Consider the following 25,636-nt stretch of genomic DNA (forward strand, 5'->3'; position numbering starts at 1 on the left):
TCTTATCTTATTCTTGTCGTTTAAAGGATATAGCCAGCTTCTCGACGATAAGCTACTATTCCATACGAATACAGATATGTATGAGTAAAAATATAACGTATAGCATTTTCGCTGTGCTGACCTCAACACTAGGCAACACTGCAGTTGTTGAAAAAAGCTTTTTAGAATTTGCTTTAACTTATTTATGCAGCTTTTCTTTATCCATGCATTTCCGCATGCTTGTTAGTTGGCGTAGTCAGCCGGGCAGTGACTTGATTATACCCTTTTTCTCATTGCTTGACCAAAAAAGGGAAATGGTCGATGCCCATTCATTGAAGGCAGGCAAACTCTTAAAGGGAGCACGACATAATTTTGTAATATGAAAAAAAATTAGGGCAATGGCTGTGCCTCACTTGGCAGCTAGCCAAAATTCGTAAAGTAAAACACATATATGTACTACGTATATATAAACATATATTAGGGTGTTCGAAACCCGGTTTTCAAGTTATTTGAAAATGGCAATTTGAAAGAAAACTTGTCCATTTTCAAATTAAGAAAAAAACCGGACAAATCGGGCTTCTTTTACATATCCTCTCTACAGGAACATTTACTGTTAGTAAGAAATAATGACCGCAATTACAAAACGACTGCTAAAAATTGGTAAGGATTTAATTTAGATATAAATAAAGCAAAATGTATTCAAAGTATTTCGGATTACATATAAAATAGAAAATAATGAGTGAGAAATTCACACTTAATGCGCTTCACCGGTCCTTTGTCAGGATAAACTCCAGAATGTATTACCCGTCTTCATATCCACATTCAGACACAGTCGAAAAGAGCTTTACTACGAAGTTCGAATAAATAGCAATGCCAAGGGATACAATAGTTAAGTTTTACATCTGATTTAAGTAATAAGAAGACTTCAGCAGGCAGATCGGATAAACCAAAACCCTATAGCCTGGTACACTGATGAGACATAAGAAAACAAATGTCCACATATGTCGAAACATTCGCCATAGAAAGGCACGCGGACTTTAACATCAAGCGATACTACCGGAATCAGAAGATCGCGATCTTGCCCGGCAGCCAAGCTGTTATCAAGGCCCTCAGATCTGATCAGGTAACATATAAACTGGTAATGGAGTGCCGTGATAAGCTTTTAATGTAAAGTATTCGTAACAACTAAAAATATCAGTGTGGTTGTTCACGCTTGCAAGGTTAACTGGTTATCGGGTTAAAAATAAATTTTCTATAGTGTATTTTGTTGGTGTATAACAATAAAATACACTACAGAAAAATTATTTTTAACCAGATATTTTATTCAGCATATTGTATTTAATTGTGGATATAATTTATAAAAACTCAAAGAAAAGGCACATGCAATTCACCGAGGTATAGATAAAAATTCTTTTAATACTGAGTCAACATCAAAGTTAGCCCATTGTGTGCTCGTTCTTTGCCCATGCCTGCACATTAGCCTGCGCCTAACATGTTAAGAGACAATTTTTGGTAAGCTACAAAGCAAGACTCCCCGTAGAAATGTTCATTTGGTCATAAAAACGTGCCCTGCAACAAAATTTTAAAATCGGACAACGAAAAGATGTGCCTTGAGGGGCCTAAAGTTCCGCATTTTCATGAAATTTTTCACAAATTGTTCAAAATTGTCTATAAGTCAGTGGGGAATTTAATATATTTTCCAAATTCCTCATACCTAATGGTTAGCTGCTATAACTGTTTGCGGACCGAGGAATGCCTGGTGTGAGCCAACTCTGGCCACATGGTCGCATATATCATTGCCAGGTTCTCCCGAGTGATTTGGCATCCAAAGTAAAGCAAGCCTGTTATGTTTACCAACACATTTTTTTTGAGACTTGCATTGCCGAACAAGGTTGGAAGTAGCAAGGGGGCTGAACAATGCCTTAAGTGCAGCGTGGCTGACACTGCACGTAAACTACTTCCCTCCAACTATTTTCCAACACGTAGCACATGACCTTGAGGATTGCAAATGCCTCAGCCTAGAAGACCGGAGCATATTACCCAAGATAAAAGTGATGGAAACCGGTTTCGCGAAAACGGTGTCAATCACCCTAGTAAATATGCAACGTAGGAGTGATATTTTCTATACATACCTAATTGTAAAAGCAGTAAAAGTAGGAGCAACTATAATACGGAAAAATGCTAAATTATAAAACTTAAAGGGCATATAAGTACTGTACATAGAGAAAAAACCAAAGGTTCACATAAATATTTTACTTACTTTAATGCCATGTACAAGTGTTCGTGTATTGCGCTTTTAGTTCGCTCTTGCTTCTAAACCGTTTTCAGCATTAACTACTTACTTATCTACTTAATTTTAGAAGAAGCTATTAAGTGCCAAAAGCAGCAACAGTTTGCTGTTTTCATTGCCACTTCGACCTACAAAATTCGAATTAATGGACAAGTTATAATTGGGCGAATACTTGAATGTGGTTAATGAAAGCAAAGTAAAACAGGGAATTGTAGGAATTAACAAAAGCGAATTAACAAAAGAAAATGAGCTCCTTTCATGCCGAGGTTTGTCCAAAATGGGGTGGCCTAAAATGTTAATTCAATTTGAAAATAATTGGTGGAAATTCAAATAATTGTGAGAGTGTGAGTTAGTACTAATTTTTTTTAATGGGCACTCGATTTTAATACCATCAATCAGGGGAAAATTTTACTTCTAAAAAAAACGCAATATGTACAATTCATGCTAAAAATTTGCTTATGGCTTTATTTGTTAATCTCTACATTCTAAATACATAAATGTATGAATATATGTATATTTATGGCTGAATTTTAAATTTTCCTGATCTGAAATTATGAGCAGCATAATGCACTTAAATTGCTGAAGGATAAAAAATCGGATTTGCTGGATATTACCCTTGGGTTTATTTTAAGGACGCCAAATCTATATACATATATAATACGCGAAGGCATTTTTTGTCCAGGATAAAAAAACTGCAACGTAGGCTCGATTTAAAAAAAAGGGATGTCAAATTAAAGGACCTGTAGATGTGCAAACTGGTTTTATTCTTTCGAAAAGAGTTGCCAGCTGTTGAACAATAAAATTCAAATTATTTAATAACACAGGCCTTTAAATTTTGTAGTTCAGGCCCTGGCACTAGCTTATACTTTTGTAAAGGTTTTCGTTGCGCTTAATCTCAATTCAAAATCTGTTTTGCTCTATTGGCTTAGGTTTATTGGCTTTAGGATATTTGTGCCTAAACATACGAAAAAATCCGATTTTTTGCTATATTCTTCATGTATTTTCATAAAGAATAGTTTGTTTTTTACAAAATTGAATAAATCATTTAAAAGAAAAATATTTCCCCTTGATAATGCTGTTTAACTCAACGAGATATCTTGTTTTAAACCTGAGATATTGTCCATTGAAGTTTATCAGTTTTGCGACATTACTTCTTTGCACAAATGCTTGAAAGATACAACACGAAAAGAAACAGATTTGTGGTATACGTTTAGGCGTCTTTACTTACATAATGAATTGCAGAGCCTGCCTGTTTATTTCGGAAGTAGCTCAGTATTTGGTTGAAGAACGCCCTATCTTAGATGCCGATTCAAAAACTCCCTATCCCAGCTTATTTTCACCGCTCTATTCTAACAGAGGCACAAAGCTTAGCTCATCACTGTTGTGATTTCAAGTGCGCCGAGAAATGTGTCACAAAAAATTCGATTTTGAGTGCTAGAAAAATACACAAAAATTAGAAAAATTGAATTGAAGCGGCATATTTTTTGAGCGGCAAGCTTTGAGGCGCGGTAGAAATCACAGCAGTGATGAGCTAAAGTTTGTGACTTTGTTAGAATACGGCTGTCAATGTATTTTCGTTTGAGATAGGGCGTTTTTGAACCGAATTCTGAGATAGGGTGTTTTTCAATAATATCCTGAAATAGGACGTTTGTAATCAAATTCTGATGTAGGGAGTTCTGGAAAAGTTTTCTGAGATAGGGCGTTTCGAACAGGCTGCCAAGATAGGGCGATCTTCCACTCAGCCATCGATCTGTTTTTGATTCTATTTATACCCGAGCGCACTTCTGCACAAGGGTATTACAATTTTGTTCACATAACGGTTATTTGTGATAGCCAGTATGAACCGAGATAGATATAGACAAATGTACATATACATAAATGATCAGAATGAAAAGAGAAGTCGATTAAGCCATGTCTGTCTGTCCGTCCGTGTACAAGATAACTCAAGCAAAAATTGAGATATTTCAACGAAATTCTGGTATGTAGATTTCCCAGGCAGGTTGGTATTGAATGGGCGAAATCGGACTGTAACCACGCCCACTTCGCATATAACGGTATTTTCGAGATATGCAAAAACTACGATATTTCAGTCAATATTCAATAGAAATTGGTATGTGAAGTGGAATTATGGTAAAAGCAAATATTATTATAAAATTTTTTGGAAACTGGGCGCGACCCCGCCCACTTATAATGAAATGATGTATCTCTGTAGCTGCTTCGGTGCGAGCCGTGGTTAGGGTCCAGCTAAGAAATCTGTTGAAAATCTTTGAAATCGGGCAATAACCACGCCCACCTCCCATATAACGGTCATTTACAGAAACACGAATTCACTCAAAATCGGCGGTTGCAATAATCACTTAGCGGAAAATTAGATTATTATAAATTTTTGGATTTTGGGCGTGGCTCCGCCCACTTATGACCACAAATATGTATCTCGGTAACCGATTCATCAAATTCAACTAAAATTGGTGCACCTTATAATCTTGGAACGGAAAAGCAGTTTGTTAAAAATTATTCAAATCGGACGTAAATTACGTATAACGGTAAATTTCAAAAATACGAAAACTCCGTTATTTGAAAAACAGAGTGCGCTTATTTACTTCACGTTAATACTTACAACAGTATCTTAACAATAAACAAGACTATTATAGACTTTTAGGAATTGGGCGCCCACTTTATGACTACAAAGGTCGATCACGGTAACCGCTTTATCGATTTCTACCAAAATTTATTCAATGATTTCATTAGGTCCGTATATTAAGAAAACGTTTGAAATCGGGGAAAAACACCCCTGCTTATCATGTAAAGGTAGTTGAGAGAAAGTTGATATTTGATAACTGCGCCGGGTATATAAAATTCGGTTTCGCTCGAACTTATACTTCTTTACTTGTTTTATAATAATTTTTACTTCTGCTGTAAAATAGAAAGTTTGTTGGTTATGGCCCTTGTGATGAATTAAGGTAACGATACAAAGTTTTAAAAAGCTTACCAGTCAAATGGGTTTAGTAGTTTTTGCTGCAACCCTTGCCGTACAGCCCCCATATTAGCAATTTTATATAAAAGTATATATATAAATAGATATATTTTTGAACAAATTTTATTAAAAATTCTTAACTAATGTATTGCAGCTCTTATTTAAAAGGTTTTTTTTTGCGCCGAATGTTGCAAATTTTGCTGTTGTTGTTTCGCTATTTTCTTTGTTGCAACTGTTTCTTTTTCTGCTTTTCTTGTTTATGCTGCTTGTCATGATTTCCTTGCTGACTACAATCCGCTGTTTGCGTCTGATCCATTTCCAAAGCTAAAGTTCCATCTCCAACATCCTTTTCAATACTTAATTTGGTAACTTTCTCCAGTTCTTTGATTGTCTGCATATATAATTTTTTCGCCAAAGCTATATCACGGCCCTGCAAGGACGATTGTGTTACTTCGCAATCACTAAAACAGCAAAAGTGTAAGAAAAAGAAACAAATAATTTATGAGCATTAGAATGAGCCACTACTACTTGCTGTAAGTTTGTAATAAATTCAAAAAAAGGATATTTTGCAGCAACTTGGATTACTGAATTATGCAATAGAACTGCAGTAAGTAACATATATGTACATGCAAGCTTGTGTACATACATACACATATGTATATAAGCGGTAGGAGACAATGACGTAGAAATTTAGTCACTTCTTCTGCCAGCATTGGTTACCTTGTACCGTAACCAGTTTTATGAATTTTTTGAGAAAAGATAAAAATTTTTACTGGTAAAAAAAAAATAATAAGTGCAATGCTTGCAGTGTCCCTGTAGGGAAAACACGAACTAGTGAACCAAATTTCTAGTTCAGTACTAGTTATTTTTCGACAAAAACGAATCAGTCCGATAGTAACTAGTTCCCCGCCAGTCCAAAAGCAGGAAATGTGGTACTTTCACAAAACAATATTATTTTAAATTTTAAAAGCAGGGACGGTAATCATTACGATTAAATTAATTTTAATCAGCATTGAATCATTAATTTTTGATTTTTATTTACTCGCTCAAAAATAATTATTATTATTGAGTTTTTTTTTTCGCTCAACGGAAATAATTATTATCTAATATTTATTTTTTCGATTACAAATAATGATTATTTTATGCTTTTAATTTTTTTCGCTCAGAGATAATTATTGTTTTTGAGTTTTATTTTTCCACTTAAAAATAATGATAATTTATAAAATTGAAAGGGCCATACAGACGTGAAAAGTTTGGGACTTATTCCCTAAAAAATAAAACTCAAATATTAATTATTATTTTTAATCTATATTGGTTAAACTGGTAAAATAAAAATTATTGTTAATTAAAGTCGGACGTATCAACAGAAATACGTGAGTATAGTTAAAATTGTTTACGACGATTACAACTTGTTCATTCTTTTAGTTAAAATACAAAAAAAATTATGATTATTTTCCGTCCTTGTTTAAAAATTCTAAAATTCTAATTTCTCAAATTATATATTTTGAATTTTACTATCTTTATTTCGAACCCTTCCATTCGCAAAGAATAAAAATAACCATTAACAATATTGTAGAATTTTCATTATAAATTTCGCCAGCGTCGTTATGCTTTCCAAAATGAAAACCGGCAGTACTTTTTCTAGACTACTTAACCCAAAAATCTCTGAGGTTCACCACCCGTAAATTTTTCAATAGAGAACCACGCTTTGAAAATAAAGAAGGGTAATGGGGGTGGCGGGCTGCCCACAACTTAATCTTAAAACCTCACCCTCTGGAGGCTTAAATTTTTGAGTAATTTATCGGGTTAGCCGCGATTCAAAAAAGGAACCCTCACCAGTCCAGTTCAGAACTATAGAAAAAGGGATGCAGAACGAACTAGATCACATCTGTCGAATTTGGAACTGGTTAGGACCTAGATCCAAAGGGATGCAACGGGGGACAATTGCCACTTCCTAGAACATCGCAATGTTAAATTCGCGAGTCGCTAGCATGCAAAGGTGAATTAACGCGTACTAGTCATGGTTCCGAACGCACTAGAACCGAACCAGTTCCGTACTAGTTCGTTTCCCTACAGGGATCTTATCAGATTCCGCATTAAACATTTTAATGCAATTTTATAAGATTTTCTCCTCATTGAAAAATTCTTAAATAAGCAATTAGATTTTGCTTCATTTTTCATTTAGTCAATACCAGACTACATAGTAGTTGAGTTCTAAACTATAAAATACTTCCAAGGCTTTCTACCACACACAAACCCACACCTTCTAAAATCATGTGTGTGACTTATACTCACTTGAAATATTCGCCGCTCACGTTCTTAAGCTTTGGATCGCTGGCTAGACGTATGGCGCATTGTGCTCCTTCAAATGGATTCTTCATGAACAGCCACATCCATGGGTAGGTCATCAATTTTACACTAATGGCGGACATTAGCGGCGAACTGCAACGAAATGAAACGAAACGAAATGAAATAAAATGAACGTGCTTAGGTTCAAATAAATGAAAATGGCTAACATACACCCCAACGTACAGTGGTCGAACAAATTACAGCCGCATCACATTTTCACAAGTTTTAACATAAATATTATTTTTTTTTTTAATTCTGGTTATTTTTTTCTTATAAAAATAAAGTTCATTATTTAAATCCAAGTTGCAAACTTTGTGCAATATTTAAAAAAAATTGGACAAACTTTCGTAAAAATTTCGAGCTTTCTTAATTAGATTTCCTAGATTCTGAGTTTAGAAAGATTCTGAGTATGCAGTTTTGCAGCCCATTGAATTCTAGTAGAATAAAGTACACTTGTCAAATGGCGAAAAATTTCTGTTAGAATTTTTATAGTCCCAACTGATTCAATAAAACTAATAAACACAATTTATTTTTATATAGAATAAAAAACACAAATATTCGACAAAATATAATTCTAAACAATAAGCAGTAATTTTTAACGATATGAAACTAGTACCGTCTTCTACTAGAATTCAATGGGCTGCAAAACAGTACACTCAGAATCTTCATAGGATATCAAATCAAAAAAGCTCGAAATTTTTACGAAGGCTTGTTGAGTTTTGTTTTTTAATATTGCACAAAGTTTGAAACTTGGATTTACATGGGTTTTTGTTAAAGAACGATGTTTCATAAAAAAAAATTAAATAACAAAATAATAATATGTTAAAACATGTGAAAATGTGATGCGGCTATAATTGTTTCGACCACTGTATGTTTGCAAATATACCTACTATATGTATCTGAGCATAACTAATTTACAGCAGTGTATTATGCACGTGTGAAATTTACAGCTACTTAAAAATGACAATGCCGCTACCAAAGCTCTTTTCAAGTTTTCTCCGCATATATTTTGAAGCGATATGCTCATAAATACTTAGGTGTGCATGCATACATATGTGCGCCAGTAGCCGGCTTGCCATCTTGCCACTTTCGGCCATAATGGTGTTGAGATAACAGTTGATTATCGGATTTTCGTACAAGTTGCACATATTTCACGCATTTTAAAAATATTTACATAAATATATTCGAATGCATCTTAGACTTAAACATTTTGAAAACCGAAATTTTTCAACTTTGCCAGATGAAACGAATGTTTTTTTTTATTTTGTTGCCGAATTTTTGTCTTGGAAACGTGGATTTTGATTTTCTGAAGCAAAAATGGGCAAATAATAAATTGAAAAGAAATAATTGATCTCAATTTGATTAAATCATTGGTTCTTAATCGGTGGTCCACGGACCACTAGTGGACCCTGGAGACACCTGAAGTGGTCCTCGAAGCCAACCAGCGGAACCGCTGTATTTTAATTTGCTACACTATGTACATGGCGCTTCAAAACTCATACAGCTCATAGTTCCATCGTCTGCGGTATTCGCCGTCGTCGTCGGTCTTAAATCTTCTTCTTCTGTGCTTCTGCGCCTTATACAAACAGGGCCTGGTGAGTTACTTATAGGGTGTGGTTTTCGTACGTCGAGAGAGGATTTTACTTCTGAATTGCCTACTCAGTCCAAAGTAGTACTTGTTGCCAAGAAAAATTCTGCTTTGGATTTCGATGCCGACATTATTATTGGTGTTAATGCTGGTTCCGAAGTAAACGAAATTATCTTCTTTCTCGAAATTATAAATGTCAACAGTGACGTGGGTGCCAAGGCGCGAATGCGCTATCTGTTTGTTTGATGACAGGAGAAATTCGTCTTGGCCTCGTTTTACTTCTTCATCCAACATGGAAATGGTAGAGTAGACTTCGCGGTATTTCTTACCGATGATATCGAGTTCATCGCCTTATGCCGGCAAATTGCAAGCTCTTCTAGTAAATTGTTCCTGAGCGGTTCAGTTCAGCAACTATTCATACAATACACTCGATAGGACCTTGTAACCTATGCTTAGAAGACTGATCCCGCGGTAGTTGGCGCGTATGTCGGTGTAGCCTTTCTTGTGAATTGGACAGAGCACACTTAAATTTCAGTCGTCGAGCATGCGTTCATCTGACCGTATTCTGCCTAAGAGCTGATGAATACACCTTATCAGCTCCTCGCCGCCGCTCAGCTGGGAGGCTGTCAGCTCTAGGAGATTTGAGCTCTTCGCACTCACATATTTTAGCCTCTCTTTTCTTATAGCGTCAAATACGCTTCGCTTACTTTTTCAGTTCCCTATAACCGTCCTACATGGCCCGCGTTGTGCCTGATCGGAGCGTGGACCTGTAGGCGGCACCTTCATTTATTTACAAGAAACAATTGGTGGTCCCTGGAAAGAGCGAAATTTTGTCAAATGGTCCGCCATCACTAATATATAGTTTAAGAACCACTGAATCAAATGAACTCCACCTTTTCTTAGCACTATCGGTCCACTTTCGATTTGGCTCTTCATTAATCCCCAATTTGCAATTTCATAGTTAAGGAAAGTGGGCAGCTCTGTGCACCAGTGTCTGCTGGCTTGCGGTTGTGACCAAAGTCATTCGCTCTCCATGTAGCCACTTCAAATCTGAAGTTTGCCTAATTAAATTTCAGTTTCGGCAAGTAATTAAAACGAGTTAATCACTTAAGTGCTTTGATCTGGCATTGTTCGGCATTGGTCTTGAAAAATCACGTGCCCACAAATACTTGGTTATCCGCCCATCCATATGAAAATATGTTTGTAAGTAAGTATGTAAAATATGCAGCCTTACAACTCAATGGTGTCAAAAATGAAATTTCGCCTTGAGCACATAACGCCAATTCTAATATTAAATGAACCTATTCTCGTATCCGGAAAAGTTCGCCACAGGCATTTCAATGTAATTAATGAAAGTTTTTGACAGGATTTGAAATTCGTGGTAGAATGTTCAAGGCGCTTGCTATTTTGTTAAAGCATTCTTGTCTTGAATGGCAACCACTCATAGTTTGATGTTAATAAATTGTATTTGAATATAATGTAGTTACATACAATATCAAAAATTAATCAGAAATATGAATACTTTAGCTAATATTGCGAATATATCTAGACAACATAAGAAGGAAAATTCTTTAAATATTTATATGTATGCATATACTTATCTGTTACCTTGTTTATATCTAAACAAGAACCCCATTAAAAACCCGATTTCACTCAACACATATTTTTTTCAAATATTTATTTATGACTGTTTTTATACACTCAGAAAAAAGTCAGGCAAATATATTCCTCTCAACACATGATTTGGTAACTATAAACAAATAATGTAACTATAACCAAATCATGTGGTGAGAAAAACATATTTAGTTGACGTAACTAAACTCTTTTCTCAGTGTACATACATAGCGCACTCGATGTATTTGGGGTTTTAGACTCGCTGAACTCGAATCCGAGGTCCGTTAACGTTAATTAAATTATGTTCCTCAAAAATTCAAATATTAAAAAAAGTTGGCAAAAGTTGGCTTTAATTGTGTGTGTGTGTGTGTGTAGCTTATATGTTAAGTAATAACAATGTCAATAGATTCTTGACAAAATTTGACTTAATTTTTTTTTAATTTTTTTTACCAAAGTATATCAAACAGCATTATCTGCTGCTTTTTTCGGAGTTGTTTCTTCTAAATAAAAGCGTGCTATGTGAAATACAAAAAAAATAAAAATAAAAAATAAAAAGTTTAAATTGGAAAAAATATAAATTGTTGCAACTTTCTTTCTTAGTAAATTTGTTTGCCTCTCTAAGCATTGATCCATCCTCTGCAAGACCCAGTAATCAGCGGTTGTGCTGCTGGGTTGGGAGAACGTTCCAAAAAGGTTTGACATGCAAATAGATTTTAACAATTTAGAATTTTTGTGAGAAGAAATTTAAAATATTTAACATTTTCGAGACCAAATAATTTGAAAAAAAATCAAATCAGCTGCTCTACTGATACTACCTGTCCAATGTGGCTTGATATTTACATCTTACTCATACTCATGGGCGTAGCCAGGTAGGGAAAGGGGGTGCTCGACGTAAGCAACTTTTAAAAAATTTTTTTTTTGATGCAGAAATCATCAGGGAATATTTCTGCATCAACAAGAACATTTTGAAAAAAACTGTCGCTTACGTTATTTTGGCGGTTAGGGCTCGTATTCATGTGGAAGTTTTTTTTTCAAAAAACGAAGCAATTAAAAACCATTTTTTGGAACGTTCGCTTAACTCAGGGACACAAACGCCAATCATTGTACCTTGCTATGGATGGATTGATGCTCCCGGGAGCAAAAAAGTACACGGAAAGAAAGTTGCTAAAATGTTTATTATTGCATTAAACGAGCAATTCTCGTATATATACATATATATATATATCCATAGACTTCTCGGAAACGACTCTAATGATATGGATGATATTTTGTACACAGGCTTTATCTCCGAGAAGACTCGTATAAGGTTGCCACCTATTCGAAATTAGTTATTAGTTAATTAAAACAGCATAGTATGGATATCAAATGGAAGGTATTTTAAAGATCCCTATTTAAAAAATATTTTTAATAGGGTTGCCACGTTTTTTGAATCGCATATTTATTTAATTTTTTGTTTAGAAAAAAAAAATTAAAATATTAATATTCATGGCTACCACAAGAAGGTTTTTAAACAATGCTTTCCCTATATACAAAATGTTATTCCTTAGGATTATAGTGTAAGGTTGCCACTTATTTTTAATTCTACACAATTTATCTAAACCATCGCAGTATGGATATCAAATGAAAGCTATTGTTGAGAACTTTGGCCCGAAGATATTTTCGATCAGGGTTGCCACGTACCAAGTATAATATTTACGATATTTATCTTTTCATTCACCTCAAAAAAATCATTTTTAAAGCGATAGTAACTTTCTTCCAGAAAATAGTGTATATAATTACACCATTTTCTAAGAAATTAACAATCATAGTATATACTTATTGCGGTAACAGATTGTGTTTCCTTACTAAATACGTGAGTAGATACAACCTTACTATTTAAGTACTACTTACACATGGAAAACAAAAGGTCGCACGTTGACGCATTTTACAATTTAATTATCATTCACTGCAGCATGTTATCCATTCTTTTCTCCAATTTTGTTCTTCTACTTTCTCCACTTTCCCTGCTTATCCCTTACTGGCGAAGCTTGTGTCGTTGTTTGTTTCTTTACTCTCCTATTCCCCATGCCTACTCTGATTGCTCGTGTAACACTTCAGCCTCCACCGCACCATTTCACAATTTAACTTATTCATAGCCTTTGCGCAACAACTTTGCATTATATCCCTTTCCTACCTTCTTTTTTCCTTAGTTTGGTGTCTATGCACGCATTCACTACCAAAACTTGGATATTCAACGAGATTTAGTTAGACTGTAGTTTTTTGTTAGCTTCTAGCAAAAAGTTGGCAGATACTATGCATGTTGCAATGTTAAGTTATTTTTCTGTCTTGATTTTTTGTTTATAAGTTCTTTAAAAATGTTAAGACAAATAGCTATGAAGTGTTTTGATTAATGGGGCACACCATGGGGCAAACCGACTATAGTGAGCTGGGAAACTGAACAGCATATACTTGGAAAAAACCTAACAATTGAGACAAAATAGGTGTTGGAGAACAAATGTAATCTTTAGAATAGGTGAACGAGTTTTGCATCAATACAGAAAAAACACTAAGTAAATTGGGTGTATGTTTAAATGGTATTTGGAAATATTAAAATTTCCCTTACCATAAACCTTTTAGTGTGGGCAACGATGATATTTTCTACATAAGGCAGATCGGCAAATGCGCTCTCTGTGCAGACAATACCGGTAATAATTGTTCCCTGCATACAAACATGTTTTTACATATACGTATATGTAATAATAAATAAATAAATAAATAAAATAGCTCTAACCGCTAAAAGGGCATAAGCGACAAAATGTTCAATTTTCGGTTTTTGACAGAAATCGAATACTTACCACCATACGCACCAGCTGTCAAAGTCCTACGAAGTACCGCTATAAAGTTATAGCGAAAGCAATTTTGGCTTAAGTGCTTAAATGTACTCTGTTTTAATTTTTTTGTGCCTGCAATTTTTCATTACAGAGGCAGAGTTGCCGAGGGGCCAACGCTGTTAAGAAAAATACTTTTTTCTAAATTTGTTTGAGATGTTGCTTTGACCAGAGCTTGAACCCGGGCCCTGGGAAGTGAAAGCGTGCACTGCTTACCAATACACCACAGCGGCCGGCATGCCAAATCGCGTGCAATTAATTGATAGGATACAATTTTTTGAATTATTAAAACTAATTTTGAGTTCATTACTTAATATAGATAGGTAGATACTGTTTTTTTTTTTGAAATTTTCGTAATAAAGTCAATTTAAGCAATAAAGTCGACTTTTTTAAAAATCGAAAACCAGAAAGTCGATTCTGAAGTCAAAAAACGATTTTGCGTTAGCCTTTTCTATCCATATAATGCCGCAGATGTGTAATGCGGTTGAATGTTATGTATAACTTACCACATAGCGCACGCCTTGCACAATGCATAACGACATTATTATTTGCAACAGTTGATGTTGCCAATACTCTTACTATTGCATTTTACGTGCTGCTAGTAACACAAGAGCATTTCTAAAATAAATAATATAAAAAAACTTTTTAATATACAACGCTTTTATAAATGGACTAAAAAGTAGAAAATAATATTTCTCAGTCCCATAGAATTTGTTTTGATAACTTTTGATTTTGAAATTTTAGCAAAAGTCATTATAAACAATCTATGAAATTGAAAATGAAAAACGTGGAGCGCATGCAATACAAAGCATTCGATTTAATTGACAATAGTCAAACTACATAACGTAGACCTAAAATTTCTACAGCGAAAGTAGAACTTTGAAATCGATTTTAAGCGGTCGTTATTCATATACCCACATACATACATACATATATTACTTTTCATATCAATTCAAGTGTATTACATGCGCCCCACGCTTTTCATTTTCAATTTCATAGATTGTTTATAATGACTTTTGCTAAAATTTCAAAATCAAAAGTTATCAAAACATATTCTATGGGACTGAGAAGTATTATTTTCTACTTTTTAGTCCATTTATAAAAGCGTTGTATATTAAAAAGTTTTTTTTTATATTATTTATTTTCTACTTTTTAGTCCTGTCTGAATAAAAGTTTGCAATAGATATTAAAATAATTCAACGATATTAATAGAAAGGTGCACACACATGCATTTACATATGTATGTACATACAAACGAGCACCAATTAGTTTTATTTAAAGAAATGGCGTGACGTCTATTTCCGGTGTAGCAAACGTAGTACATAGGGCGACATCTAGATGTCATCTACCTCGCGCTATTCACTATGCTTTTTTATAGGAGCTTTTCAAAGCTTTGCTTTATGGTGTCGGACACACAACATTGAAAGTTTCTGGAACACAACATTGCAAGTTGATAAAAGCGTTGTAATAACACACGAAAACATATAAAAGGCGGCTGAGCTCTTCATTTCCTCTAAACCAGGCAAAAGTTTTGCACTTGCTTATGGAGTTCCGCCAGCGTTGAGTATGGCTGCTCTAAATCTATTTTAATTTCCAGCTGAGTGTGAATCATGCGGTGGCTTGATATTGAATACATGGTGGCGGGCAAATAAGGATCGACGTGATATTTTGATAAGTTTTGGCTATTTCCCTTTTTTTGCTGACCGGGCTACACATTTTCCTTTTGCGTTACACCCGCAGCAAGAAAATGCTAAGAAAAGGGAAAGTCCCAGCTATTTCAAATTTGCACTTTATTCTCTTAAAACTTAATGGACTACAATATAGTACACTCAAATTTGATAAAGTTTTGTGGAATTTCTCTATATTTTGTACAAAGTTTTAAATTCAAACTTACATGGTATTTGTTGGATAGTGAGCTATACGTTCATAAAAAATTAATACACATTAAATAAACAAAAGAAAAATAGCCAAAACTTGTTAAAATCTAGCATCCCTATTTATTTAACCGCTACTGTACATAGTTTAGTAAAAGAAGCGAAAGAGGTTGCCTACCGGTGAACGAGAACAAGACAAAGTATCTCCTGGCTACACATAAGCTGCGTCTTTGCGTTTGGGGAACTGCTCACTATTGGCAATTGTAATGTTGAAATAGTGAAAGGCTTTGTCTACCTACCTAGGATCCGGCATAAACACCACCAGCAATGTCAGCCTGGAGATCAAACCAAAAGTAACTCTTGCCAACAGGTACTATATCTTTTGGCCTCGATGTTGTTTCTTGACGAACAAAACTCCTTTCCGTCCTTTTATATGGCGTAGAAGCGTGGTAGATGTCGAACAAAGATTTTAAGTGAGATCTGCGGCTCTGTTCGCGTGGGCGATGAGTACTGAAGATGATATGACAAGTTGTGTAAGCTTTTTAACGATATGTACATACATAAATAGTGAAGCGCATAAAAATACAACCATTCGATAGCTTGGGCATCTTGTGCGTATGAAAAACTAGGATTCGGTGAAAAAATTCTACAACTTGGTACCCTTGCACCGCAATGTAAGTACCAAGAGCAGAAGGACCTGCCTGCACTCAGGATGTATAACTGGCGCAATCTCGCTAAAGAGAGATGCAATTGGCGAAGTTTTTTGGTAGGCAAACTTGCTGAAGAAACCATGGGTCGAAAATCAATTTGACCTTTGCCAAAAGGAGAAAATAAGCTTATTTTCTTTAGCATTTTGCTGTAAAGAAGTCCTTGCATTTTGTAAAAACATGCTTATACTATTTTTTTGGAATAAGGGATCCATTTGTGGACTTATCTTTTTCTCAAAACTTCCGACAGAGGGCGCAACAGTGAAAAATTTCACATTTTCTTACGTGTAAAAATAAAAAAAAAACTATGTACTTTTCTTTTCCTTGAAAATTGTTTTTCATACAAGTAGAATTCAATACAAATTAGGGCTGTGCGATTATTCGATTACTCGAGCAAGTTGGTTAATCAATTATTCGGTTAATCAATTACTCGAGTAATCAAGATTTTGATTACTCAAAACGATGATTAATCGAGTTACTTGAAATATGATTACTCAAAAAAAATAATTTTGCTCGTTAAAAGAGTTTGGTTTGGAAAATGCTTTTTTTCTTTTTTACATTCTGTATATGAAATAAATTTTTCGTTTTAATTTTTGAAAACAGAAACGTTGTTTTCAAAGTATCAAGGAACTTTAACTACTTTATACAAATGAAAAGAGTTGAAATGTTGATTATTCATTTTATTCGAAATGTTGATTAATCATAAAGCAAATTACTCAAATATTTTTTTTTTTTGGTGAATCGAAAATCTTTATTACTCGAGTAACTGAACTTTTGAGTAATCATAATTTCCAATTAATCGAATAATTGAGTTATTTACTTTATGATTAATTAAAATTTTGAGTAATCAATTAATCGCACAGCCCTAATACAAATACATGCATCGGCAGATACATATCTACGCATGTACAAATGTATAAGAAATGACATCGTGTGTGCATTTCCATATTAGTTCAAATTTTTAGGAAATTAATTACACTCACTCACAAAATAGATTTTTTTTTTTTTAATATTCACATAGAAATTGACCCGCCCTTATATGTACGTACTTATTTATGTACATACTTATCTCTCATTTAACTCATACATTCTTTTTCGTTTTTCCGTGACATTCAGTTAACCGCATGTACTCGCACGTTTGTGGCGTCAATAGCTTTATCTACATATGTATTTATGTACATTAGGTTGATAAAAAAAAGAAGTAAAGTCGGAATTGTAATGCCCCCCTAGGATTTTTCTATAACGAACATAATCGGCCCTATTATGGTTGTCGACGTCGATGTAGTTTTTTCATCATAAAATAGCCCTCGTAAGCCCAACTTCAGCTACGCTGACCACAGTATTTTAGAGCAAAGATGTTTCTTGCAAAAATATATAACTGGAGTTAAACGTACGCGGGCTATTTTTTGATGAAAAAATTATATCGACGTCGACATCGATAACTATTATAGGGCTGAATATACCCTTGTTTTTTTACTTGGAAATCATAAAATATTTACATGTCGTTCAAAGCGTTTAAAGTTTTCCAAGTATTTTATGTGGGACAAAAGGATTTTTCGTGGAAATTTTAACAGTAATTTTCGATCTTAAACTCCATTTCTCTCATAAAAAGAAACTGAGTTTTCCGATAGAAAAATATTGATTTTCGAAAATTCTATATAATTTCTACGTAAAACAGTTTTTCCCCAAATAAAATACGTGGAAAACTTTGAGCGCTTTTACCAACTTCTAAATAATTTGGATTTTAAAATAAAAAAAATAAAAATTCCGGCTTTACTTTTTTGGACCACCCTGATGGACATTGCACATAATTTGTGAAGTATTTAAAGCCATTCAAATAACCAAGTATAGGTATTTCCGCTTCCGTTCCTTTTCGAGACACTTTCTGTTTGTTAAAACTGCCCTTAGTTTTTATTTTTATTTCTCCCGTAATAATAATTGCCATAAAGAGCGTTAAAGCTTTACAACTGTTGCCACTTTCCGTTTGCTCGCCCACCTACACTTTATTAGTTAGCATTCCTCCTCGCCTATTCATTACATGACAGTCGCAGCTGTTGCCTTTTTGTTTTGTTGTTTGTTTTTATAGGGGTGCCGAGGCTAAGTAAAGTTCATGCAACTCAAGCTGGGTGTCAGCTGTTGTCGCTCATTGTGTATGCATTTTTCTCGCTAATAAAGGACATTTTCAAAAAACGACAGAAAGTATATGTAAAAACGAAGAATGCATGTATGTGTTTAAATAAGTATGTGGAAAAGCAATAAAGGTTAAAACATTATTTCAATGAAAAACTAAGTCAACAAGTTTGTGAAAGCATCTACAGGAAATCACTTACATATGTATGTACATTTATTGGGTAAGCAAAGTAAAGGAAACATGTAGTATTCTAGGGACAAGTAGATCTTGACTGGAATGTCAAGCTCTTTCCGTGCCGCTGTTTCACTTAACCGCGAGAATGCACTTGTATTTGGTACGAAAATATGGAAAGTGGAAATTATCGAGGAAATGTGAGAAAAAATTGTGGAAACAAACAGGAAAGTGCGCGTAATAAAAATAGTGCTAGGTAATTTCGATGCCAGGGTCGACTTTGCCGAGGACCGGAATATGCAGTAGTTGGTTTCAGGAAAAAAGATTTGCCAAGATACACGGCTGTCTTCAGATCGAAAGATCGTAAACCAACGATGAGAGCAAAGGCACCAAAAATCGACTCGGAACATTATCTGGTTGCAGCCAAGATGCGCACAACCCCGTGCGCCCAGAATATCAAATTTTTTCACAAAAACGGCGAATCAACATTTCAAACGTCGCGTATAAGGACTTATCGAGTCTATTGTGTGAAAGACTGAAGACTACCCACCTCTTACCACCAAATCTTGGAAAATACCCGCGAAAAGGCGATCGGCACTCATCATCTCTCTGTCGACTTTAAAGCCTTTGTGTAAAATGACGTTGAGTAATGCAACCAGCTGCGTCAGAATCGGGAATGACCTCTATGAACCGTTCGACATCAATTTTTATCGTGCGACTTCCTTGATCTGTTGCTGGAACGATAATAAGAGATGCGAAAGTGGATCGCTTTGGCAAAAACTTAAAAAAAAAAATTGTTTGTTTCCAAAAAGTTGTTTATTTTCTCCAGCGTTCTTTTGCTAAGCAGTCTGCCTTCTAATTGACATTAAATCGATAATTTCCTGGCATTTCGACCATTAATACAGGCAACGATCTGTGACCGAAGGTGCCTTTCTTAATACCCCTTTAGTTTTATTGTTCTTTTCATAAATTACAATGGTCTTTTTGAGGTCTTTTTAGGCTTACACCCTTACTGAAAATAAAATTTGTTCTTCTGTGATATGACTTGGGGCTGATAATTTCGGAAAGGTCAATAAAAAGAGGAAAAATAAATGAAATAAACGACATTTACCAGCCCCAGAGCAATTGTGCATATAACTGCTGATGTAAAATAAACGAAAAGAAATGAAATGTTTGAGTGTCTGTTAAAGCGAAAGCAACTAGGAAGTTTACTTCGTCACATCAATGCGCACAAAAATCGAAACAAAGTAACATTTCAATGCCTTAAATGAAATCACTTTACCTTTTATGCACGTTTGGACGTAAAGCTGATACACCGAATGGTTTCCACACAATGAACTCACCTTAAACAAAGTCACGTGCCGGCATCTTTTGGGGCTGCTTTGCAGCTTTATTTTGTTACTTGAAAAGTAACTGAGTAAAATTTCTTGGTACACACCGGATATCAATGAATTCGTTACGAATAATGGAGGGAATGCAAATGTCAAAGAAAATGCTTAAGCGAAAATGAGTTGCTAAAATATTGAAAATCATGGCCGTTCGGAAGTAAACAAAATAGTTTTTCCATTAAATTTAGGGAGCCCACATACATTCCGGAATAGAATCGGGCAAGAAAATTAGATCTGGGTTAAGAGGATCAGTAATTAAGTAAAATGCGTTAATAGAGTTCTCGAAACTTATTCGTGTGCAAATCGGTACATAAACACAGGACAGATATAAAATCATAAAGATGAAATAACACTTTAGTCAAATTCGGAAGGACAACATGAAAGTTTTTAAATGCACAAAGAACACCTTGCAATGGAACACTAATGAACGGCCCCTCTCCTCGTTGATCTTAGGAAAGTGTAAGTGTGAAAAGGGGAGCTAATGCGATTAGGCTCATACAACGAATCAATGGTTCCTTCAAAGAAGAACTTGAGTGCTGAGACACATTTTCGCAGTGTAAGCACTGAGCAAAACCCATACTTGAAATCCAACGTAAAATCACTCTTGCCAACAACTGCTACTATGGACTGAATAGGCAATTGAAAGGTAAAGTCCTTCCTTGTCGTACCGACAAGGGTGGGTTACCGACACCCTGTAAGACAGTCATTATGCCCGCGCTGCAACCGGATTCCAGCTTCCGCTATCGCTAAAACTCCATCGCCAAAAAATGCTAAATGAATTTTAGCAATTTTTAACACAAAAGCAAAGAACAAAGATTTATGCTTGTACAATATTTTGAGCTTAATTGAAAAAACAAAAATTTAGATGTTACTTAAATCGTTTAATTATATAAAAAAATATATACTACATGTTGTCTGGAAGATATGCCTATCATACTGTCTTTATAAAACATTTCGCCGAAATCAGAAGAATCTATACAGCTACAACCTGTTAGATCAGAGATTCCCAAACTTTTTTTTCGTAGATACCTTCTATTATCTATTATCTTTTATTTCTATTTATTCTATTTTAAAAAATATATCTCATAAATCCATCGAAATACTCTCTCGCTCTGAGGAGTTATATTAAGAGCACTCCGAGCCCCTTATTTGCATTATCTTCCCCATAAACTCATCAATTGTTCGGCTCACTCATGACTTTGTACGTGGACTATTTGTAAAATAGTTTATTTATGTTCATGGCATCATTTTTATTTTTATCGCTTCGAGTCTTAAAATGAGGCGATAAATATCTATGACTCACATTTTTAAAACACAAAATAGAGACAATAGATAATAGAGAAAAGAAGGAGTCTAGAAAATTCGATGGCAAATAACTAAGCAAGCAAGGAGCACAAAAAGTGTTCCAACATCTTTTTGTCTTCAAGGCAGGATGGGCAAGTGGACTTGTCATTTACATACGCCGATCACAGTCAGGTGTTTGTGCCACGTGAAGTGACCAGTTAGCAGTCAAATAAGTTGTCTGCAGTGTCGTGTGCTCAGTGAGAGAAAAAAACTAGATAGACCTTCCGGGATTGTAGGCAACTTGAGTTATGCCCACCTGCATCCCCTCGATGCCTCCTAGTTATTGCTGAGCGAAGTATTCACCCAGTTTCTGATGGTTGCTCCGATGGCCGACAGTGGGTGTGCTAAATCTGGGTGCGGACCGTGGAATGGTCAGATGTCTCATAGCAAGGTACTCCTGAGAGACCTGCCACCCAGAGTAAATCAAGCTCGTTATGTTTACAACCATAATTTAGTCGAGACTTGCATTGCCGAACTAGTTTGGAAGTAGTTAGAGGGCTGGCCAATGCCTAAGTGCAGCTTGGTCGTCACTGCAAACACGCAAACTCCTTCCCCTCCTTCCACCTATGTCCCACCACTAGTCCATGGCTTTGAGGATTGCAATTACCTCAGCCTGGAAGAGCGAAGCATATTCTCCAACAGAAAAGTGAAGCTGATCCCCATTAACTTCGAAAAAGACCCCACATCATGACGCAGAGTCAGTTTTGGAGCGATCAGTGAAGATTCGACAATCTGTGAGTCCGGTCTCAGTGATGGAATTAAACCAGCATTCAGTCTCTTCCCTGAGACATTATAGAATCTCTTCCACAAAGGTAATGGTGGCGTACTATCCTGTAGCATTGAAAATACACAAGGGCTAGCAATTTCCACCGCGCCCCACTCAGTGTTATACCAGCATCCGGTTCTTTTTAGTCTGCAGGTGGCCTTTAAGGCTTTCCCACGTATGAAAACACTAATTACGGTATGTGCAGCAGTGCGTCAAGACCGCTATACACCAGTAAAAAAATTTAAGTTAAATAAAGAGGATATCAAGCAACCATTTTGGTTCTTTACTATCGTAACCAGATACATTTTTATGGATCCCCACTTACAACTCATGGACCATTATTTCTCATCATTGAAATAACAAAAAACTTTGACAGTTGCTGTACAGTGCCACTTGCGGCCTGATAAAGTAATAAAATTTAGGCTAAGCACTTATAGTGATAGCGAAAGTTGGAATACGCCTGCTGCTGTATGGCACCGATACGTGGACAATAGAAACATCTGATGAGACGAATTTTTAGGTTTTTGAAAGAAAGCTTCTGCGGAAGTTTAAGGCCCTTTAAATCCCTAGAAATCGTATTTTTCATGATCCAATGATGTACTTTAGCCACCAAGATCCTGAAATTTAACGTTTTTGTATTTTTTAGGCAGGTATTCGAACGATTTCACAACTTTGGAGTAATTAAAGGAAAAGCTACGTCCAGTTATGGACGAGTTCTTTAAGTCTGGAAAACGAAACATACTTATTCGAATGATACTAGCGGAACCGCTGAACTTCAACAAGCCTAAAATTATATATTTTCTTATTGAAATATTTTGCTGCAACACTTTTACCTGCAGGTTCACGTACACGACATCCAGTGGTTTTATGGTCTTCAGAGGGCATAGCTACCTTTTCTGTCTTAAATAACCGAACCCAGACGATCTTCTTGAGATTTTCCTATTATCTGCTGTTTCACAATTAATCGCACACCACTGATCAATTACGATATCAGAGTTGCCAACGAAATAAATTTTTAGAATTTTTTTCTCTTCATTCGCTGTCGGCAACAATGATCCAATTCGGTGAATCTGTATTGTATAATATAGTGTAGGTGGCAAGTTCAAAATGGGTGATTATCGTTTGTCATCAAACATCTCTAAAACATAAACGATTCAGTCTGTTTTACTTTTAAAAATGTTTATACGTCTGCAAGTACATATGTGCGAGTGTGTACACTTTTTTTCATGCCAGTTTGCACAGTAACGATGTATGCGGGAATGATTAATTCGTGGTATATTCGTAGCTGTACTGGGTGAAAGTAGGGTAACACAAACGTTGGAAAATAACATACAGTACTGTTCAGATGAATGAAGAAACGCATACTAAGCATTTTTTAGTTTTAACTGTACATACATTAGAAATCAAGAGACATTTAATTACATACATACTATAATAAAATTCGCTCCCATGTCCTTTAAAAAATAATTGTAATAGAGGTGGACTCTAATAACTTTTATCTGTCCACTACTGTTTGTATATTTTGTATGCGCATTTTAATATTCATTGCTATAGGCGCATATTTACATCCCTGTTTCAGGTGCTCAGCTCGAGCGGAAGCAAGTACGGCCTCCAAATTTTACATTTAAGTGTGTGAGTGCGTGTTGGATTTTTTTTGCTTGCCAGTTGTTGCAAATTGTAGTGACGCATGTTAACACTTTGCGTATTTTTTCCTCACAACATGATAAATTGCTCCTTGTGAGAAGCGACACGCATGGCTTGCAAATTTTGAGCAGCACTTAATCTTATCTTTTACGAAAGAAGTTTCCGAAAAATATTTATGTGCGTCGATTGACATGCATAGCTACATGCGTAAAAAGATTAAACTGTGTATTTTTGTATGTAACGGTTAATTATTGTGTTATGAAAATATGGACCACGTGGGAGCGCACACCAATTTCAACACTCGCTGAGGCTGCAGACGGGATGCGCGATTTGCCTATGCTCGTCACGGAAGATATCATTATATTGCTTTTGAGGACAGGGTGTCGTCATACGCTTTACCCTGGCAATGATTTTACCGATTACCTTTGACTTAATATTTTTTGTTGATAACCAGTTTATTTTGGTTAGTTTCGTACATATCCTTCGAAAAACGAAAAATGAGTTCGTACACCAGGGCAAATATGTTATGGTACACAGTGATGGGACAGCGGGGTCTGTTAGCGACTGGATTAGGTGGGATCGTCCGTCCAGGCTTATGCTCAGCCCGAAAACACGTGATGCTCTGCCATTTTCATATGACAAGGCAATCTGTGGACGTGAATTATGTGCTTAATTCTAATAAACTTCTTCTAAACCCACGCTTCGCTTCATTTGAATAGGGCCATCTTTTTTCTTTAAGCTACGAGCGTTTGTCTCTTACTATCATTCATTTTTTAAATTGTATTTAAAAACCAGGTTGAGGAACGCATACACTGGCGATTAAAAGTGAGTGCAAGGTATTTTTTGTTAAACATTTGCTTTGTTCTTCAAGTTAAATTTTTTTATTAATTTTTTTTTTAATGAAAGAAATAGTTTTTTCTTAAAACAAACCCACATAAGTCAAATTTTAAATTTTTTTACAGAACTTAGAAAAATTGAACAAATTTGTATATAAAATTTGAACTTTACCATCTGAATTTTTATAAAAATTTTGGGTATGCAGGTAAGTACATCGGCTATGTAATAAAAAAATAAAGGAACATTAAAAAAATTAAAGAAAACTAAAAACTAGAAAATTAATTGACAATTTCTTTACTAAAATTAGAATTATCTCTGAAAGTATTAGTCCTACTTAATTTGGTATCGTAAACTTTTTTGTAGAACATTAAATTTGCATTCGAAGTAAGCTAAGAATTTTTTTAACACAACAAGATTATCACGAAATTTTTTTCTTTCGCACAGATTTTTTTTAGAGTGCAATTAACCATATTTTTGCTATTAGAAATACAAAAGAGCAGATTTGCGGCACACGCTAATGCATACCCAAAATTTTTCTAAAAATCAGATTAAAAGTTTCAAAGTTTAGATACAAATGGTAATGATTAATAAAAAAAACATTAAACAAAAAAAAATCCCTAAACATGTTTATTCTACTCCATAAAAAATGCCGAATTTTTTCCCATTTTTCCCCCAATTTACTCAATTTTTTAAAGGTGTACTAGTCAAACGGACCTCAGTTCGGATACAGCGGGTTGAAATACATGTTGGTAGGCGGGTCTGCTTAAAAGCGCACACCACTTTTTTTGCCGGTTTATTATTGCACTTAAAATGTGTACATAAGGGCAGCAAAGCACTGAAAGCGGAGTCTGCTAATCTAGACCTGAAGTTATTACATACAAAAGCCTGCTGATGAAAAACATCTTTCAGCTTCAACACTTTTCCGCATAAGCCATTTAAAGATAATGACCCCTGTCTCATCCATTACTAAATATTTGAACTTCTTTTACCAGAACGGCGGATAAATGATAAGTTTTTCGATTTAAGGAAGTTTGAGTAGATTGATTTAAAATATTATATAACTTTTCCTTAAAAATTTCTGTTTCGTTTACATTATTTAGCGACGCTATAAAA

General features: G+C 35.0%; 1 protein-coding gene across 3 annotated transcripts in view; it reads right to left on the reverse strand.

Annotated features, from left to right (window-relative positions):
- Positions 1-5,410: 5,410 nt before the first annotated feature.
- Positions 5,411-25,636, reverse strand: part of LOC118737880 (retinol dehydrogenase 13) — a 60,957-nt gene continuing 40,731 nt past the window's right edge. For 2 of the 3 annotated variants that reach the window (XM_036468684.1, XM_036468685.1), the window contains exons 4-5: positions 7,539-7,685; positions 5,412-5,704 (exon numbers count right to left, since the gene is read on the reverse strand). In XM_036468684.1, the coding sequence (XP_036324577.1) occupies positions 5,458-5,704; positions 7,539-7,685 (394 nt within the window). In that variant the 3' untranslated portion in view covers positions 5,412-5,457. Of the gene's footprint in view, positions 5,705-7,538; positions 7,686-25,636 lie in introns of all 3 variants that reach the window. The other variant, XM_036468683.1, reaches the window with a different exon arrangement.

The sequence above is a fragment of the Rhagoletis pomonella genome, unplaced genomic scaffold (assembly GCF_013731165.1).
Source record: "Rhagoletis pomonella isolate Grant_MI unplaced genomic scaffold, Rhpom_1.0 Rhpom_scaffold_00004, whole genome shotgun sequence".
Lineage (NCBI taxonomy): Eukaryota > Metazoa > Arthropoda > Insecta > Diptera > Tephritidae > Rhagoletis > Rhagoletis pomonella.